The sequence below is a fragment of the Heliangelus exortis genome, chromosome 2, assembly GCF_036169615.1.
Source record: "Heliangelus exortis chromosome 2, bHelExo1.hap1, whole genome shotgun sequence".
In the NCBI taxonomy this organism is placed as follows: Eukaryota; Metazoa; Chordata; class Aves; order Apodiformes; family Trochilidae; genus Heliangelus; species Heliangelus exortis.
The window spans coordinates 100130165-100151771 of NC_092423.1; the positions used below are offsets into that span (position 1 = coordinate 100130165).

General features: G+C 36.7%; 1 protein-coding gene across 12 annotated transcripts in view; it reads right to left on the reverse strand.

Annotated features, from left to right (window-relative positions):
* Positions 1 to 21607, reverse strand: part of PTPRM (protein tyrosine phosphatase receptor type M) — a 470301-nt gene that overhangs the window by 41115 nt on the left and 407579 nt on the right. For all 12 annotated transcript variants that reach the window (XM_071737183.1, XM_071737189.1, XM_071737191.1 and 9 more), the window contains 3 exons: positions 20153 to 20240; positions 14687 to 14763; positions 11853 to 11889 (listed from right to left, as the gene is read on the reverse strand). In XM_071737183.1, coding sequence (XP_071593284.1) covers positions 11853 to 11889; positions 14687 to 14763; positions 20153 to 20240 — 202 coding nt within the window. The remainder of the gene's footprint in view (positions 1 to 11852; positions 11890 to 14686; positions 14764 to 20152; positions 20241 to 21607) is intronic.

Genomic DNA, 21607 nt, shown 5'->3' on the forward strand with positions numbered 1-21607 from the left:
TGTCCAGAACAGTCTTTACCATTCGAGCTCATTGAATGGATATGGTAGCACACATTTAACTTTCACTTTCCCTTCCAGGAGACCTTAAGATTTTAATGCCTCTGTGTAGGCAAGCAAAGTTCAGAGCAAAGCTCTGCTATCAAAATTTAAGAAATTCAGGCAGTGATCATGTAGTCTTTTAGCAGTAACTTCTCTCAAAATAGGTTTAGACACTGGTTTGCTGCTGTAACATGTACACTTAAGTTATCTTTAAAGGCTTATACTAGAGTATTTTTTTTAATAGGCAACAGTATGTATGCCCCTATAAAAACTGTGAATAATCTTTAAGTCTGAGGCAAAACTGTAATCAATATACTACCACACCATATGGGCCCACTACTCATCAATAATGATCCAAATCCATATAGTATAGAATAAAATATATGTAATTATATAGATGTATACTATTATAATTAAAATGTCTGTATTTTAATGTGATAAGAAAGTAATGATGAAAGATAATCAGGTCACATAACCTGGATGTTTCTAATGCTTTAATTAGAGTTCTCCCAAGTGTCTTCAAGAAACTGAAACAGCATTAGGAGTAAAATATACCCCAGTGCCTTGCAACACTTTGCTTTTACTGAAGTCTTCTATAGCCCTGGAAGGACTAGCACACTAAAATGCAACAGACATTTGCACTGGAAAAATGTTACCATAAATGCTTCACTGTTATTTATTAGTTGCTGGTTTCTAGCTGTTATACTTCAATATGAATTATTATTTGTTGCCCCAGACATTTTTGTGCACTAAAGAATCTCAATGAAATTAAAGAATAACCCTGTAATGAGCTGCAAAGGCACATCCTCGCTTTTATCACTTCAATTCATTTGACTTACAGTGTTGAGTGTGATGGCATTTGAAATGCACTTTCTAATTTTAGCCTTATTATAATTATTACGTAATCTTCAGCAGGCTGTATTATACAGCTATGCTGGTTTTCCTGATAAAACTTTCTTGGAAAGCTCTCTTGCCTTGGAAAAATACAAATAAACAAAGATGTAGATGAATTTCTAACGAGTTTGGTTCTCTGTAAGTATGTTAAGTCAGCAGGGAACTGAGGCAAGGAAGCCTGAGGCTATGGCTACTCTTCTGTGAGCTATGGAAAAACCTCCCCCTCAGTTTTAAACCTTATTTTAACTGATTCCTCCATGGTAGTAGATTCAGAGATGGAGTAGAGAGGAGCCACTTTGCAGAGGCAGTAATTAACTCATAATCAGGTAAGAAAGAACCTGGTTTCATAAGCATGACTTCTACTAGAACAAATAAAGAATGTTTCCCTAAACAGTAGTTTTAACACTGGCTTCAGAATATCCCATGCATATCAAAAATAAACAGAGTCTATATTTGAGTGGTAGTCAGTGCACTGTTTTTTTTTTTTTTTTTTTTTTTTTTTTTTGGACTTCTACAGCAATACCACCTTACAATGCAAAGAAAAGAAAACACCATGCAGCACCACTGTTCCACAGTCAGTCGCTTCAGCTACACTCAAGTGGGTTAATCAAGACTCTTCTATGAATTTAAAAATGTGTTTTCTAGGATTTCCTCAACTTGGATGGATTAAAACAAGCAATAGATCTGCCTGACTTTTGGAAGCTTGACATTTCAAGAAAACTCTGCTCATAAAGCAAGCTGAAATGCTTTACTGGGACAAATCCCAGCCAGCGCAGCTACTGGCTTCCTACTGTATCCTTTGCTCAGGAAAAACACAGCCCCCTCTCATTATCAGCCAAAGGACAGCACAGTGAATATAATTGGTTGATTTTCAAGCACAAACTAAATCCTACCTGCTTCGAGTTAGCCACTCAGCAAGCCTTGCTGCCTGCACATCACTGTATGTGAAAATTGCCTTTCAGAAAATGAAATTTTCCTAGTGCTTTCAAGTCCCATTAGCTTTCAATGAGGCTTAGATTACTAAGTGACTGAGCTGCAAATTTTATCTATAGCTCCCATGAGACTGACCAGGGCTTTGGCTGGCTTTCAATACCACCTCCTCCTATACTTTAAAAAGTCAGCACTAGACCTTTCACAGGATAAAGGAAAAGAGGAGATTGACCTGTAAATTTTCTATCTCTTTCCAAATGTAAAAAGAACATAGAAATATTTGGCCTGCAACATGCCCTTTACAGTACACAGTAATGATAAGCCCCAGTGCCACTGTTTTATGAAATATAGGCAAGAATCTCACACCTAGCTAAAACCAAACCAAACCAAACCAAACCACCGTCCATTCAAGATCCCCAGTTTAATAAAGAGATGCTAAAAAATATGTATGCGTTGAGTAATGGCAAAATTGATTATTCAAGAGAATTTTTTCTTTCAAATTGCTCATTTCACAAAACTAGATTATCAGCTTGAAAAATACATATTTTATAGGTGTACACATCAGCTAATGGTGAGAGCTGGATCATTTATCTTGTCATTTCCTCTGATCCTATTCTGCAGTGATTCTGTGGGTAGTCAGAAAGTTTTATGCAGATTTAGGGGGTACTTATTCCCTGGAATATCATGTGGCATTTTTTTTCCTTTTATTGATACAGATCTAACTAGGCTGGGAAAAGCGCAGACCTCTAAGCATTATTTTGTTTGCATTATGGCATCATCTAAAAACCCCAGTCAAGGACTGGAGCTCCACTGTAGCAGGAACTGCATTACATATTAAATGCCTGTGAATACACAAAAGGTGTTTATGTCCCTCACAGCCATAATTCAAACCTACCTTGAGAGACAAGAGGAAGCAAGGTAAGGTTCAAATGAACTGAACAGCCTTGGCATAATATGTAGCAGCCACAATATGCTAGCTCCCTTGCCAGTCCTGAATAATCTTGCTCCACATTAGTATTTCCACCATGTTCAGTAACAATTCATTGCTGGGCTTCAATGTTTTTAAGTCTGAGACCCCACTTTATCCATGTAGTCTTGGCAGGTGCTGTTTAAGAGTTTTTTATAACACTGCAGATAATGCTAGCAGATAACTTTCTACCTAATAAAGTGTTACACACTTATTGATTGGCATTTGTCCATGTCTAAATTCTCAATTCTAGCTCAGTTTGCTCTGTATCAACAAAATAAAATGGAAATGTCATATGATTTCCTAAAGAATAAATAGCACATTCCCATAACACCTTTTGACTACTTACAGAAGCACCACAGGCTGGGAACAGAGCGGCAACAGAAATGGTGCAGATTTATCCAGTTAGCCTGAGATTAGACAAAGCTGAATGCAATAAAAGCTGTGTACATAGTACTTGCTGGCCACGTATGTACCATTTTGCCATTCAAGAAAGCCATTTTTTTCTGATCTTGACTGCAGGAAATAAAAAAAACCTGAACAAAATGTAAAGTAAAACTGCTTTAAAAAAAAAAATAAAATTGTTTGCTACACAGCAGGGGTGTCAAATGATTTGTTCATCTCATTAACATTTTCACAGACTGGATAACCCCAGTATCTTCCAAATTTTGCAATATATGTAGCACCCCCAGGTGAGTTGCTCCACCCATCCTCTAGAGAGGGTTATGTGGGATACCTGAATAAAGCCTGAGTCTTGAATCTTGACCTCACACAGCTTTTAAGAGTACACTGCTAAGCAGTTGCTTACAGGGACTGTACTTCATTTTTTTCTGCTATGAAACAGGAATACTTTAAATAACCATAACCAGAGGCCTTGATGTATTCTCCATCAGAGTTTACTGCTACAGAGAAACAAGAGTTTCACTCTGACATGAACTCTTTTTCTCTCTATGCTCTACAGACATTTAATCACTTAATTACACTTGAGCATGTGAGGAGACTGACAGAGAACTCATTTAGGAAACTGAGAAACAAATCCAAATTGATTCAGGTCAAACAGCAACATGAGGTATTGGCTCTCCATCTGAGGTCACAGCTCTGACTGAAGCCTTGGAGCCCACTGTTTGAACCTTTGGTCTTGGTGAAAGGAGTTCAACAGAAAGTTTCAGTTTAGCTGAACTGAAGTATTCCAGTAAAAAAAAAACTATTTTAGATTCTAATTTGTGCATTCTTCTCAATAAGGATGATTTCCATCATGGAAATAAGAATACCTACTAATCACTCATTTTAAATAGCCAACTGAGCTTGGGAAAACTAACTGATTTATTTTGTAAAAATCACGCGGCCTGTAACATTTCCAACTTAAAATTCTTAGGTAATAGACTTGTGGAACTGGGTTCTTCATATCAACTTGTAATGCAGAATCAACCTTGATGATGAATGAGAAGTTTAAGATTGTTTTATCCCCCTCAGTACACGGTTCCTTAGGGAATGGACAAAAGAAGCTAATTAGTCTTTCCGATTTCTATTTTCTGTTTTCATGTTGAGTTAGTCATAAGCATCAGGATATAATAAAATCATCCCTATTCTATAGCTCAAAAATATGAGTTCATTTTGGCTACGTGTTTCTTTTATTTTTCTCCAAGGACCTTCTTGTGAAGCAATGTTGCTCATGCTTGTGAGTAAGATACTCAGATGCTGTAGTTTTTAAACTTGTGCTAGGAATTTAAGTGCATTAACACAAACACTTTACACAGATAAACAAGATAATTCAATATACATTAAAGCACAGGTAAAAATGTTAGCAAAACCATTTTTTTCATAATTTATTATCCTGATATGCATCTCATGACTGAGGTATATCACACAATATTATTTTTCTATTTAAGGCTGGTGAACTTTGATACATTCATTTCTTTCTCAGTCATAGAAACAGTCAGAAACAGACAAGTATTACTTAGATCAAGATGACATGTGAAGGTCACTAAAACCAAATGAAGATAATTAAAAATAAACGCATTTGATATTGTTCCTTTTAACGCCAAGATAATGATGGTAAAAATTAAATCTGCATGACAACAAATTCTCTCAGCACTATTATTTATTGTTATTTTTAGGACCACCTTGGTTACTTTCATCACTTCCCGTAGGAAAGGGCAACACTAACAATTTAATTATATTTTTATTATATTTTATGGGATACTGCAGTATTTGATGTACACTGTAAACAAGCCATTCTAACATATGGTGTGTATTTGTGCTTAGTACAGACACAGTAACACAAGCATGCTTGCAACAGAATGAGATTTAGCAGCAGCAGAGAGAATCTCTACAAAGTCCACATCTGAATATGCAACTGAATGTAAGAATACAAATAGACAGGGAAAGGAAGTAATCCAATAGTCTTATGTCTTTTTTTTTTTTTCCAAAGGCAGTGCTTCAAAATCACCCAGACTGTCATGTGCATTGGTGGCCATATTAATATAGAGATTTCCATTGCCACCAAAGGATGCAGAATAAAGCTGACAGGTTTCAAAGATTCAGATATGGTGACAAGACAAAAGAAAGCTGCCTTACTTGGTTCTTAATACATTTGTTTCTAAAATACATTCTGTTTGTAAATTTGCTACATTTCCTTTTTTTCCCCAGCCAATGAGAAGATGAAAAGCCTTCTTACATCTTCTGCCAAACTTCCTCCAGGCTGCTGAAGACTGGCTAGAAAATAAACTTCACGGAAAAAACAGACACTTTGCCTATGTGATTTTCCTGACCAGCTGCATTTATTCTGCTCTTTCTGCTTTAGCATTGGCCTTCACTGATTGACAGGCTGATTCACTGACACTGATTCACAGTGAACATGATGTTGAGTACCAGGTACCTTCCCTATGAAGTCCAATTCATGCCTGGTTTTTCATCTTGGATGGTAACCCTATCATCAAACATGAACTTTCCATAATTTGCAGCTGCCAAAAATACAGATGTGTGAGGTACATTAGTAGGACTGATGTTGTATTCAACTTCCTTGGACAAAAAGGGGGTTGTAGTGCATAATGTAGGTAATTAGGAGTCTAAGAATCAAATACATCCTAGACTAGGATGGCCACCCCCATGTTCTTTTCTGAAGGTGTGTTTGGCTCACAAGGACAGTTTTGTCAGCTCCTGAGTTTTAGGAAGATGGTAACTGCCTTGCTGTGAGGACATATGTTATAGTCACATTCTTCTATTTTCTACAATACAACCTTGAAACATTTCCTTTTGCCTAACTTACCTCTCTGTTTACTTAGTTGTTGTAGCCTCTCATTTCTCTTACTTAAGTCTGATATGCAGAAGTTTGCTGTAGCTATTCTAGACTGACTTTACAACAGAGAAATCAGACCAATAGCTTGCCTTTGAGACAGAGTTCTATATATGCCCTGAATACCTGTATGAATTTCCAAAGGTCTATGAAAGGCAGGCAGGTACTTTATGCAAAATGTAGCCACATTTTGTGAAGAAGAATGTAGGTAGCTCTACCCAGTAATGGATCTATCAGCAGTTTTCCAATAATGTTCCTGTTTCACTTGGTCTAAACACAAAGATTCAGAGAAGTGACACACTGCAACAGAACCTAAGCCAGCATTGTATCTAGTAGAAAATTCTGCTAATTCTGCATTTACAGCTCTCTACCCTGATGGAAAGCAACAAGGGCGTTTCATTCTCTGTACAGACAAAAATTACCCCACAGCCGATAAAGGCAAAGACAGGAAAAAAATAGGAATCACGACAATAGTGAAAAAGAACTGTTCTAACACAGCTAAAACTAAAATTTTTATACAAAAGAAGAGACAGAGAGAATCTCTGGTATTCTCATGTACCATCATGTGGCAACTGTTAAAAAGTGCTGACTTTGCTAGTTACTGGTTTGTACTACACACTCTCTTTTTGTCCTCAAGAGTAGTAAAAGTATCAACTTTTAAAAGATGCCCATATGTTGCAATTGTTATTATCAGTCTTCAGTGGGATAAGGTAGTAAGAGAGCTCTGGTGAATTTGCCATATGGCTTCACAGTATAACCTGGAGATCATAACTTCCATACATAGAGGGTCCATCACTTCTGTCTGCCTTTGAGTGTAGTAAAATATGCTTTAAAAAAATAAAATACGTAAAAAACCCTTCTTTGCCACTTATCACCACTATTGCAAAATAGGTAAAGGACATGTTTCAGAAAGCCTTGCCTGTTAGAGGTAGTGCTTAAGAATGGGTTTATCTCCTTCCCTGAAGACAGATGCCTTCAATCACCTTTTTAACGTTTTGATGATTAAGAAGTAAAAAACAGCATCTAGCACAGTTGAATCTTGAAGATTAATAGAGGTGTATAGAATTCAATCCCTTTGTCTATATATCAGGAAATCAGCCTGACTACCCTACATTGTGCAAAAATGACAGCATATATAAAGCTGAAAAATTGTGTGAATAGCTATCTTGCTTCATTGTTTTTCAGTTCTCCCTGAAGTAATTTCGAATGTTAATTTTCATCTGGAGGCTAAAACCACAGCAGCTAAAGTTTCTTTGTAAAGATATGTGTGGAGCTTCCACACTGCTGCAGTTCTGACAACCTTCTGCAACATAAAAACAAAAAACATGCCAAGGAAGTTATGAGTATTATTATTCAAAGCAACACTTCGGCTTCAGATGCCTGCAAGAGTTCAGCTTGAAAGCAAATTTATTTTTGTTTCTGAAAACTCTTATTAAAATGTTCACACAACAGATACAGTTGTGTGGGAAAGAAAGACACATATTTTGCAGAAAAGAGAAGGAATATGAAAGGGGTTATTACAGTTCCAAGCTTTTGCTGCTTAGTGAAGACTGTAAACATTTCCATTGTAAATATCTATTTTCAGAAATTTTTAACTCGTACCTAAAAAGCTCCTTCTGACTGAAACTCAACTTAATGTCTGTTTAACCAGCAATGCACAAGGCGAAACAGTTTAGCATCTGCTTTACAATTTACAATCCAGACAAAAAAGAGGTCAAAAGGCTACACTGGTTGTTATATCTAAAGCTTCTTTACATTCCAAAGTAACTTTTTATGGTCATTAAGATACGCTCTGAAGTACTTCCACAAAACACCTTAGATCCAGTTCCTTTGCATGATGTATCAAGGAGAGACAATCTGTCCCATGAGAAGTATTCAAAAGTCAGAGATGAGCAAATTAAGGTACTTCATATACAAAGACATGCAGCTTGCCTGTGAGTATCTGCTGCTTCACACATCATTGACCTGCATAAAATCCAGCCCTGGTGGAAATGGCAATGAGTGATGCTGTAAAACTACATCAACATTTGTCACCCATAATTTACAGTTGCTGGTGGAGTGACTGAAGAAGCATTACAAAACCTTTGATAGAAACTTGCTAAAAGAAGCTAAGTCATAGCCAAGATTAATTTTTTCTGCTTAGTAATCAGGGTGAGACATGCAAGTTCAACAACAGTCATCCAATAATAAGAAAATCCAGCAGTGAGCGTGAGAGTAAGTATTATACAGACACTCAACCTAATGCCCTCACTAAAGGACCTGATTAAAATTCATTGATTACCTAACTCCTAGAGAAAAAAACCCCTGGCTGCCAATAAATGGAGTGCTCAATATTCTGCTATAAAAGAATTTAAAAGAATTATTTCCATGGGAACAAGAGATGTGTAAAACAAAGCAGGGACTTTTGAATTGCTCCAGCTTGCTGGTTCTGCGTGACCCAATAAGCCTGCTTGTGATCAGGAATTTTTTAAAGCATGGTGACTCAGGTGCAGGTGCCATCTGTTGATGCCAATTACAGCAGATCACCAAATGTCTTTATTAGCTGTAAATTCAGCCTAGGCTTTACATTACACTTATCACACAGAGAAAAAGTGATGTTCATTTTTTAATTAAAATCACACGCTCTGAATCTATTACTCTTAAAATGGACACAAAACCCTTTTTGATTCTTAGTTGAGAAAGCCTCCATTGGGTCTTTTAAAGTCTTTTAAAAATTGCTTCTCCCAGTAATTCAAATTACCAGCAGGATGCTATGAATGCCAAGGTTGAAAGACACCAGTTTGCATGTCAAACTCTGGTTAGCATGGAAGACAGTAACACTTCAATAAACTGATGATGATGCAGCTCCCAGCTCTGTTAAAAGCAGATTGGTAGTCTATTACAAACTGATTAAGTTTGCCACTTTTTCACTTCAAACAATTATATTTGCTCATTAACACTTGATATGTTGAATGCAGCTTAAGAAGAACATAGGAAAATTAAATATCAATCATTCTATCTCCTCTGAGATTTAAAACTGACTCACACAATGATATTTTCCTTCAAAGAACAATAGACATGTTCACCTGTGAAGGCTGCGGTGGAGGAGAAAAGGGAGAATGGAAGAAGTTATTTAAAGATTGATGTAAAATAGACATCAAGGGAATTACACATGCAGCTTAGCTGCTGTTCTGCATTGATGTGTTTATACATATCTATATGAAAGAGTATTCTAAAACAGAGAATGAACATCGTTGGCTATACTGCAAACCATGGCTCATGCACAGTTTACAGGTAAGGGAGATTTACAGAGGCACAGCCTGTTTGACATGTGAAATGTGTCTTTGCTTTCATAGTTAATACAGAGAGATTTTTCCTAGTTACCATATCAGCATTGTGAAAGACAGGGAATGCATCTTACTGGAAATAAGATGTGTGTAAAGGGGTGTGTCAGGAAGCTGGAATACTGGAGAATAAAACTAACTAGCCTTTACACAGCTGCATATATCAGGACACTGAAGAGAACTATAGAAAGCTGATCCTATTCTGCAGATGGGCAGGCTGACACAGAGAAAGGAAAGTAAATTTTCTCATCATGTTTCACCAGGCCAGTGGTGAAACTGGTGAAACTCTTAATATCAGTGCTCTTCATTCCTCCAAAGCAGAGATACAAATGTGCTTCCCAACTGGCCTTAAGAAAATGTTAAAGACATAATCCACCAAAAAATCCTACAGCCAGATTATTTTGAAATTTCTGTAAATTGTATGCCCATTATAAAATTACTTTTATATTCTTCAGAGAGTCAGTTTTTCACTCATTGCACTGTAGGAGGGGTTAGGCATCCCTGTGTGCACTTAGCTGCACATATACAGAAGAAACTGATGGAAGCCATCCCAAAGAATTACAGCTCCAACAGTCGTATATCCTTCACAGCTCAGAAGAAGACTTGTTTCTACTCCTTTTATTCTCCTTCTTACTAGATACTTCTTGACACCCTAATGGGAAAAAATGTGGCAAATTTGGGACTTCTTGGTGGACCTGGTATATAGACTTTCAGGACATTATTCATACATTAATATATACTTGGCTTTAAGAGCTGAAAGTACAAACCCCTCAAGCTTGATAGATGCTATTCAAATATTGTGATGAGTGATACAGCTACATTTAAACTTGCTTCAGATAGGAATCCCATATGTTTATCAGAAAGCTGTCAGGAAGATCTAGTGTACCTCCTCAAGAAAACAACTGTCTTACAGGCTGCAAATAAGAAAATCAACTGTGTATCCTTTTACTTTAGGACTCAATTAAAGCTGAAAACCAAGGGCATCCTGAGCTAAAAGTTAAATAGAACGATCCATTTCCTTTTAGGAGGGTGTAAAAGCCCAAAGGGAATTAAGCATAGGCTGAATTTTTGTCCCAGATTTCCTGTCCGTTTTTTCTGTCAAAAGTCTGTGGACTGAGGAATATGGTGGGTAGACAGCAGAAGGGAAAGGAGAAGCATATTTGAAAAGGTCATAATCTAAGATCACAACTCTAATTCTGGTCTAAAATTGTAATACTGACAGTTTGTGAGGCACTTCTAGAATTAAGATCTGTGTCCTGCTCTACTCTTATTTGTACCCAAAGCAGCACCTTATTTGGGACTGTTGAGAGCTGAGGTACAGAACAGCAGAGTTATGAAGCCTACCAGTAGTAGAAGTGGGGATGGAGGCTGTAGACTCTGGGTTACTGAAATCACAGTAAAAACTCTTACTTAACATGGCCAATGTTTTCTCTGTTGTGACAAAAAGTCATTAAAAGGTATATATGACCTCTAAATCTAACACATGGTAAGATTAGTCTGAGTGTATTAAGTTCAGAACTACAGCTCTCTCTATTAAAAGGTTGGGCATGTGCTGAAATAACACATATGGGTGTAGCTCAACTTCTTCAGATCCCTGGGCAAATGGAGGAAGCTCTGTCATAGAACATCTATTACAGAGAAGATTCTCTCTAAGCACTAGAGAAGCAATCAGATTTTCACAGGCATGCTATCCAAGCATAGGCAGGAGATTGGCATATTATTTTTTAATATTATGATTAAGTGGTTATAGAAGACTCATCTATCCCACCTGCTCCAGCTCTGAACTTGACCGAAAGCTAAGTAAACTGCATTCAAATGAACAAATAATGTCTTTGAAGACAAGTAAAACTAAGAAGACAAATTATGTCTTTGGAGACAATTGGAAATTAGTTTGAATGTTGACAAAGAAATAAGCTCTTGTTCACAAGCAAGTTTTTGAACAGTGGCCTGTAAATTAGTCTCTCGAGATCCCTTTGAAGTATCCCCTGAAAGGCTAATAGGTCTTTGGGTCTTGTTAACTGATGTTTTGTATTCTAAGGGCCTGAAGCCCTGTCCTCATTGAACAACTATTAGAACTGAAATTTTCATTACACTGTTGTTTCTCTGAAAAGTTTACCAAGCATTTCTACCATGACTTATTTCTTTTTTCATGAGTAACAACAGTTTCAGTAACTTCTGCCAAGACAGGATGCATTTTGTTCTTCAATGCAAAATCTATTTGAACAAAAAGGTAAAGGACTGCTTACTTAACATACCTGCTTGCTTGCTTCTACCTAAGTCATTGAGCCTACTTTGCCCTGGATACTGACTGTGGCAAGAATGCATATTAGAAAGTATAAACTGTAATCTAAGTCCCAAAAGCTCTTAGACTCACATAACCAAAAAGAAAGGGTCACAAACTTACCTTGTGTAGCAATGTAGTGATTTGGTCTATGATAACCCTAAAATAAATTAAAAAAGTATATAAGCAATATGCACCACAGCTGTGTTGCTATAAGTGAAACTTCATTAAGAGTAGTATTCAGTAAAAAGCACAATACAGATAATGTATTAGATGCAAGAGGTCTTTCCAGTGGAGGAAGGGCAAGGGAACACGAAGCAAATGTGCTTTCTGTGAGATAAAGTTAAGTTGCAGCCTTGTACATTAGGGGACAGAAATAATATGTTCTTCCAGTCCCTTGTTGGCTCTGCTGAAAATGAACAGCATGAAATCCTCTCTATGACTTGCAGCTAATGGCATCAGATCCTCATGGAGGCTGAGATATACCTTGAAGCTATTGCTACGGAGTGCAAAACCTACCCCTTTTTTAACAGCTAAAGAAAACTAGATTTGCATTCAGCCTGGAGAAGAGTGGGGGATGTTCACCCTGTCTGTTGTGATTTGTTTAGGTTATATTTCTGCATTCTAAAAAGAAAGGTAAATTCTTTGACTGAATGGCTTGGTATGAATGCACTTACATCTCAGTAGGAAGAATATAAAACAACTATATGTTTCTCTGATGACAAGAGCAACTTAATTACAAGCTGGTCATGCAATAAAGACTAATACTCTGTGGATTCCTTACAACACCAAATAGGTTGCCAATAGAGAAAAATATGAATTGTATAGTATTTGAGTTTCTGATGTGATGGGGGTGTCACTAAAGGTTTAGATCTTGTGCAAGTATGTTGCTAAATTCAGTTATACCAGCATTAATATTTTAATAATGGTTATGATGTGTTGCCAGTCATCACCAGGAGGAACTTAAAGCTGCAGCTTCCAAGTGATTGCAATTTCTTTGTATAAGAGCAAGGGGCATTGCAGTGATGGAAGGTGGGAAGGACTCAAAACACCTGAAGATACCTTGAATATTACTGAAAGCATAACATGAATTACAGCATTGACTTTACATGCCTTTGAAGCAAAATTTGGAAGTCTATGAAGTGAGGAATGTTCAGATAGCTACAGAGATTTTTTCCTTTGCTTTGTGTTATCCAACTTCCCTAGCAGCTGGGATCAAATACTTCTGTTTCCCAGTGAAAACATGCATAGGAAAAATACAGCATAACCATTGCCCCTCTCTCTTTTATACAACAAAATTTCATACTGTCTGTAATGGTGCCATTCCCTTATTAACATGTTTATTCTACAATTCCACTAATGACTGCCTGCAAGAGTAAAAATGCAGCTGCTTCTGTGGAAGAAAACCAAGCGTTTTTAATGAAAACCTGACTAGCAAGATTACATACACAAAATATTGTGTTCTGTGGTAGAACTGTCTTGGGAATATTTCTACAGTCCTTAAAACTTTGCAATGAATTCATCTGCTAAGGAAGAGAGAGAGAATCTTTTGGTTTTCACACAGGGTTTCTTTTAGGACCACATTCTCTCTGTTGTCTTCTACTTCCATAAGCAAAAAAGGTTGCTATGCAGCTATCTCATTTTAGATGAGAGTGAATGGTCCAAATCCTTATTCCTCACATCTCCCAATATTTTAGAGTCAGATCAAAACCTGGCACGAGAAAATACTAGTAGCCTAAAATGAAAGCAATCCTGAATGTTGGACAAAGTGTGAAAGTTAATTCAAATCTAGGTCCTCTGTGTGAATTCTATCTTTCCTTTCATGGAAATTTACTCCTTTCAGAGGGTGGTGAGACATCTAGCTAAAGGGATTTCCATATGTGCCTTTACCTCTTGGTGATTGTGCTATTCTTTCAAACAGCGAGGGACTGAGCAGAAATCTAATCTTAACTTTATGGTTCTTGAACATCTTAATAAACATCAATAGAAGGAGAACTTCAGAAAGTTACAGCTTCAGATTGTAACAACTGAAGTATCTGCTTTTCTTGTACAGCTCTTTCTTGTATAGTTTCTCCATACTTTGAGAAAAACATGTTACTTTCCTGTTTCATACTGGTGATTAAACTTGAACTGCAAACTGTGACACTGTTTTTCAAAGATGCTACTGCTGAACAAGAAATCTTCAGCAGACACAGCTTCCTATGAAGCAACACTTGCTTTACTTAGCCTAACATCTAACACTCAATGTAAACAATAAAATAATCTTTTCTATCCATAGATTTCTGGCTTTAGATAGTATTGACTTTCTAATGATTTTCAATTCTCCTTTTGAGTTCATTCTTTCAACCAAAACCACCTTGTCTCTTAAAGAATTTATTCTAATGTAAAACATTAAGTTAACATGATGCAGAATGAACAAAGAAGACACCTTCAATAATTAAACAGCCTACATATTTAATGAAATGTCTTGCTTGCATTAGAAGTACTGGTTAACAGCTGCAGAATATACTTTGAAGGCGACTTAAAAGTGCAGTGATGACAAGAGATTGCAAATCTCTGCATTAGGCATTACAGAGTTTTGTCACATTAATATGCAAACAGCTTTCTTTTAAATGTGGAATGATTCCAAGCTGTTGACAGACAGTGAAAATAACATTTCGTTAGCCCATAGAAGCACCACCAGGCAAAGTAGCCACACAGTGTTGCTGGCAGGGTTTCAGCCTAGTGGCAATTGGAGGAAATGACTCATTTGCTTATTGATGACACCTCTGAGGCTTTTTTTTCCCCTTAGTGTGCACCTAGCTTCAAAACACAGTACTTTCCAATAATGTTTAGCAGCTGACATGAACTGTGATATCCATTACACATATCCAAATTATGAATAATGTGGGAATAATAAAAGCTCCCTCTTTGACTGAACACAGAGACAAGTTTGTTGCCTACATCGGTATACGCACATCGATATAATTTCCATTGATGTAATCGGAACTTGTTTCTCCTTCAATGGGTTGCAGTCTCACTCGAGAATGATCATCTGAAACAGGAACAATGGGGAGAGAAAGAATTAATTAAAGGCACACTCAGTAACAAAGCTTTAATCAAAACACTACTTTAAAGTCAAACAAAAATCTCATCATTTTCAAGTTCGTGCTTGTTTTGTTGTCCATGAAAACGCTATCTACATTTAATCCTCACTCCAGTCATTCATAGGGCATCGAAAATCCCCTGACTTTCAGTCTGAATGTCTGAAATGTTTCTAATGTGAATCCGTTGCAATTTTTTTTTTTTGCCCCTGCCTTCTGTCAGTAAAATAAATCACATGAACCTTGTCAAAAGTTTACTAATTTGGAAGTGCTTCTGCTGTACTCAAAACAAACTGAAGTCATTTTAAAGAACATACTGCCACCTCACAATTTATGACGGAAACTCTTTATAAAGTAATGACAAAACCCATGCAGTCAGATAATGGCTTTGTCTTTGAATTCTACACCAGCATGGCCATATATATCTATCCAGGAATGTGCAAACACTTTCAACTCTATTTTCCATATTCCAGTCCAAAACACCAGGGCACTAGTTGCTTTCTTGTCGGCTGCTTCATTTCTTTTATGGTACCACAGTAGTGACAAAGAAGTCCTAAGGGCTAGATCCTCCCCTCAAAATAATCTCTATCCTATATATAATCCTATGCTGGCAGGGCTTTTTCTTCTTTGAGACTTCATATACTAGTCTTATTTCTCTTCTCAGCTGCACAAGTTGTTGATAAAACAATTAAAAGGTATGATCTCAAGGATGAAGAGATGGTAAAAATCCACACTACTGCTGCTTTATTTATAAGTTGCTCTTGCTAATTAGATGCCTGTGTATTATTTTTTTTGAATGCTGCTTGCTACCTGAGCTAATATTACTTGCAGCTGATGATAGACCTTTGCCACCATCATTAGTTTGCTGAAAATTTAAATACGCACGAGACCACCTGAAAATTGCCACTCACATTCTGAATAGTGAAAATTTTCAGCTTTAAAGATCCTAAAAGGTAACAAATCAATGAAAGAAACTGAAGTGGCTTTAAAAAGCTAACAGGTTTGGCTCCCAGGCTCTTAATTCTAAAAGTCCATCTTACTTAAGAAAGACAACTACTTTAGGAACTTTCTAAGCTCCAGACGTGGCTGCTCCCTAAAAGCAGCTCACAGTTTTGGCACCTGATCAAAATTCTGCTGAAGTCAGTAGACTCCAGCTTGCTTGGACTTGACGTCTGTCTTCATCCAGACTTTTGTGATTTCCTCCATCATTGATTTCAAAGCATTCTCACCAGAACAACTCAGACTAATAAAGATCTCAGCTTTTATGACTTAGGGCAGGATTTAGTTGTCTAAGCAAAAGCATCTCCTGCTGTTTTATATACCCTGGGTTATACTGCCCCATGGCATTCAGATGCCACTGTGGAATATCACAGGTATCTCATGTGTACTGTGTCACATGTGTTGGTTCTTCATAGATGTCCTAAGTCACCTGAACTGGCACTACACGTCTATGTTTAGGCAACTGAATTCTGTCTTTGATGACTTGCACAGCAATGAGTTCTGTACAGGGAAAAAGAAGCTTAAACTTCCCACTCAGAAACATCTTAAAAATATAACTTTCTATTATTTCTCTTTGACAGATTTGTACAATTTAATAATATGTAGTGTTACCTTTTCTTTCTTTTTATGTTCTTTATTTACTCCTTTCTCTCCTTGCAGTAATTCTTGTTTCAGATTGGATAAAGAAGTTACTTCATATCTACATTTCTACGTAGTCTTTTTGCCCTTTTTCTTTCTCACTTGCATCCTTTCTAGTACTGCATTCTCAGCTAAGTTTCTGGGAATTCTGGAGGTAATGGACTGTTCAATACCCATTTATTTTCAGTGCAGCTGGAGTGAAACCTGTTTTTATTGCTCTGAAAACTCTAGTTAACTCCTTACTAACTTGGCAACACTTCTTAATTTGAAAAAAATTCTTTAGTCAACATAAAGAAATGTTAGTGGCTATGCCATATTCCAACATGTATGCTTATTCTTAAATAGGCTATAGGCTAGCTGTCTAGATTTTTAGGGTATTTTTTTCCTTTGTACCTCAGCTAATCTTGGTAATTTTTGTAGCTTTTTCCAGCTCACTGTAATTTTGATACCCTTCTATTAGGAGATCAAACTTTGCACTGATCACTTAAGCTTTCAAATATGCTACAATCCATTTGTCTTTGTAGAAAAATGGTAATAATGAACATAAGCATTTTGTTCTCACTCCCCTCAAGTTACCTTCAACATGTATATGCCAGCCTGCAGCCTGTGATCTCTAACAAGCCCCTTGAGTAGCTGGTTGATTAGCATGCCCAGCCAGTGACCCTTTCTTGGGATGTGCCTTGCTGATTCCTTGCAAATCAAGCCTTTTATAAACGCCTCATCTAAAATCCTTGGCTGCTTTTAAAAGCCGTGATCAATATTCTCTTTTCACTTAGTCAATATTGAATTAGGTAAAAATAAATACAGAGCCTCTCCCATGCTGTAATTATCTCCAAACCTCTCCTGAGCAAAACCCAACAGGTTTTACCAAAACCTCACTGCAAAACCCTCTACCATTAATGTAAAAAATAATTTTCCTTTGGCCAAAAAAAAAAAAAGATAAATTTAGTAGAGTCATGCTGGTTTTAGGTCTTAATGAGAAAACAAAGCTTTTTCTGTTCAGTAAAAAGGAACATGTTTTCTGTGGGTGACTAAGCTGTGATCATGACTCATTTTGTTGATACAGAGGCTCCCAAGTTGTAGCCACTTTCACAGGGTGGGTAGGATGCACTTGTAGCCAACTAAACACACATCACTTGGGTAATGTAAAGCAAATTGCCATTTTGACAAACTCCTGCAAGGCTGGCCACTTGGTGCTATTGTTTTAGTTCCCTCAGAGAACAATAATGTCTACAAGCAATAATGTAACAATAGTATCTTGGGAAAAATTTAAACAAAGAGGATAAATGGATAGAAAGAAATTTACATTAAAGCCTATACAAAAAAAAAAATTGCACATTTCATTATAATTGTGTACCCACAGTAAGTGGCATCTGAACCATTGTATATTTAATTCTTTGGACATAGCATGAAAGGACAATTTAGTAAAATGTTTTTCAGCTAAACAAATACTTTATACAACTGTCTGGGACAAACACAAACCACTGGACCACTCAAACTGTATTCTCTCAATCTGAGAAAAGAGATAATTTACCCAGCAGAAAAACATAAAATAATTAAATACTTAAGTACCCTATTTGCACACATGTATTTAACAGACAACAAACTATGGGCAGTTATGGCCTCTCTTTTAAGATACTGCCTATAACTCTAATGGATTTTAATTCTACCTTGTGTTATCTGTGTTTTCACAGTCACATAAATAGGAAGTGTTACTGATAACCACCCTGCCCAGCCCTTTCCCTTTGCTAAATACTGAGGACATTAAAGTAAATTGAGATCTAAATGATCTGAGTTGTATCTGCCCTCTTAGAAAGCCTTCAGTATCACTTGTAATTGCCATTGATTTGTGTATCTAATATATCTTACTTGTTTTCCCTGGGCTACTCATCACTTCATTACCTCAGACATATAGCAGTAATACTCATCTGTTTTCTTGAACCAAAGGGTGCCAGAGTGTAAGACAACGCCTAACATGACATTAAAGAGGGGAATGACAACACTAAACCTGCCTAAAAAAGATGTATTGTTGAAGGCTTGGATTGGAAACAAAATTTCACAAAGGAAAGATAAACATAAAACTTCCTAGGTATTCTTATTTATGCCTTGAGTATTTTTAATTGTATGATAATAGTCATCTAATGTATTGCTACATCCTCACACAGTAACAAGTTTGTTCCACATTATATATTGCTTGGAAGGAAACAAGCAAAGCCACATCAAGCTCACTTATCTTCTTTTGCATATGCTCCAGCCCATCAGGATATTCACATTTCCCTAGAAGACTTAATTGCCTTTTTCAGTAAGTAGCACAGTATCCATCCAAAATAGACAGCAATGCCATAACATTAATTCATAACTTCCACCTGCAGCAAGTTATAGAGCTGTTTTCTCTTTGTAGAATGTCTGAGCCCAGCTGGGCAGCAATGATACAAGGACCTATTCATACCACCTACTGTAGGTCACTAAGCTAGGAGCTGGTCTCACTAGGCTTGTGTAAGCACTGCAAAATGGAGCTCTTAAGGTTGTGATTCAGAAGCATTCCAATGGGCTCTGTTTCTGAATCAGTTCTCTAGAAAATCTTTCCTTCTCTCTGTCAAGTCTGTGTGGCTTGCTGATGAGGAAACCTAGGTAGATCTGTGCTTGCACAAGGACCTAAAATAAGATGATGACATTAGGCAGTGTAAATCTACACTGCTCCTTCCATAGCTCCTCCGAATGTTCAGACAATCAGCACTGTTTCTTCTATGCTCTCTTATGTACCTATGTTTATTTATGGTTTCTAAACTCCAGCAGTACAGTTAAATGAGCCCTCCTTAAGTGCCATAATTTGCTTTCATGCTTGTGTAACTTCTGACTTGCTGTGTCTTCTGCTTATTTCTCTGCTTACACCTGCTTCATGGTTTTCTGACTCTCTGCTAGAAACACCTGGGCTTCATATCTTAAACTTAGATTTTGAAGGAACAATCAGGGAAGGGTTCATCTCCTACATAGACACGGGGAACTTATCCTTTTCTGCAACACCACCGGTGTGTAAATAATATAATTTTACCAAACTTGACACATTTTCTGTCTCTGTGTTCACATGCAGTATCCCCTGACACGATGTTTTGCAGTCTCACAATGCACTTTGGTATCATTCACCAAAGCATGCTGCTGTTCCCTCAAGTTATTTGACTATTAGCATATCTAATCTTTATGAAGTTTGGCATTTTTAAGTGAAACCTAAAGATTAATTTTTTTTCCTCTGAGTCTGTCTGGCATTAAGAGGGTAAATCAGGATAGCTGTCACTGTTATTAAGAAATACTTCAGTACTGTCCACTTCTACAGTATCCAGGACCCAGTATCAAGGTACTGATGCAATCATGGGAACTCTTTCCCTATGCTTCCAGGGGCAGTTTGGGAGCTGCTAGAGCTGAGTATTAGTTAAAGGTGTCATTCTCAATTAGAGAAACATTGATCACAGGATGGAAGCTATACAGGAAGCTAGTTGAGAAAATAATGCATTAAATCTGACATCTCTCTCTCTCTCTCTCTCAAAGAAAAAAAAAAAAAAAAAAAAGGTAAAATCTTTTCTCGCTTGTATCTTCTTAATTAGAGAAAAGGAATATAAATCGGATGTAAGCATGAGGCTGGTGGCCATTCTTATCCAGTTCTGAAGGGAGGTTAACACAGTGCACGATTATGTTGTCAACACTTACATGCAATGATATTCCCATATCTATTTTTCATTCTGTTCTCATCTTTTTTAGCTGAATCCCATGGTGCAGACTGTCCTTCAAAGAAACTCTAAAAAGGGAAAGAAAGAAACATTAAGAAAAACATGTGGCACCAGTTACCTTACGGCTAAATCAAGGAGAAAGGCAAACAGTACTCGCAGGCATCATTGTTGTTCAAGTGCCATTTAAATGATTTTTTTATTGAGCAAAAATATGAGTTTCCTGTTTAAATGGTATTTATGCATAGCTGCAGATGTTACCTACAACTTGACATAAGATTAACTGTGTAATAGTAATAGGAATTACTTGCACATGAAGTGCTATTAAGCCTTTCCAAAGTTGCATGCCTGCAACACTGAGTCCTTCGTTTGTGCTATCCAGATTCTATGCATTGTTCTCTTACACTCATGAAGCTGAAGAAGCTTCATCATTGGTGTTGGAGATGCTTCAGTACTTGAATGAAGAATCACACACTGTATTAATAAGTTTTATTTTTTTACATATCCACAAGTTTCAGCTACTTCTTGGAAGATGACCTCATGGATCTAAAGATATACAGGCATTTAAAAAAATTTGGATTCAATTAGTATTTATATATGTGTAGTTTTTTTAAAAAAACCAGTCTATAATACCATGAATATGATTATTTTGTCAGGGAATAAAAATATCATGATTTTTGGAACCATATAATCTAATATTCACCCAGCCTCTGCTCTGTAGTTAATAAATTTAAATAAGAAAGTTGAAGATGCTAAAAATACATGTTTACATTAATAAAACACACAAGCTGCCAAAAGGACAACAAGCAGATTGTTATGTCCTGTCTGTTCTGTGCATTCTGTGATTTAAAACAGCAAGTCCACAATTTCTTAATTTACAGATTGTATGTCTAAGTCATATAATGCAGATGCAGTTTATCATTTCGTATTGAAATATTAGTCTCGTGTTAAAAATATTTAGTTGCTAAACAAACCAGTGGAATTCTGTCAGGATGATGGTTGGTCTTAACTCACGTTTTAATCTTTTACTAGAATGATCAGTAGATTGCATCTCTCCAATCAAGAGGGACACGAAAGCACATGATTTACTTCTGTAGTAAATTAACAGAAATTATTAAGTCCTAAACTAAACAGAGAAATCCTCAGGAAGTCTGTACCTTTTACAAGACCTCAATACACTCTGAGTAGTTTAAAATAGATAATGACCATCAAACGGACTACTATTAGTGTCCTTTACCCTCATGATCGAAGCACATTTTTGTTCAAATGTCTATGATTTCCATTACCAAAGAGTACAAAAGTTAAAATAAACCCTTGATGTCTTACTGAAGCCATAAGGACATTCAATATCTAAAATGAGTTTTCTTTTAACAGGTTCACTAGAGTGTTGGTTTCCAACTTATGAAATGGAAAGTTGTGGGAATACACGGATTATTTC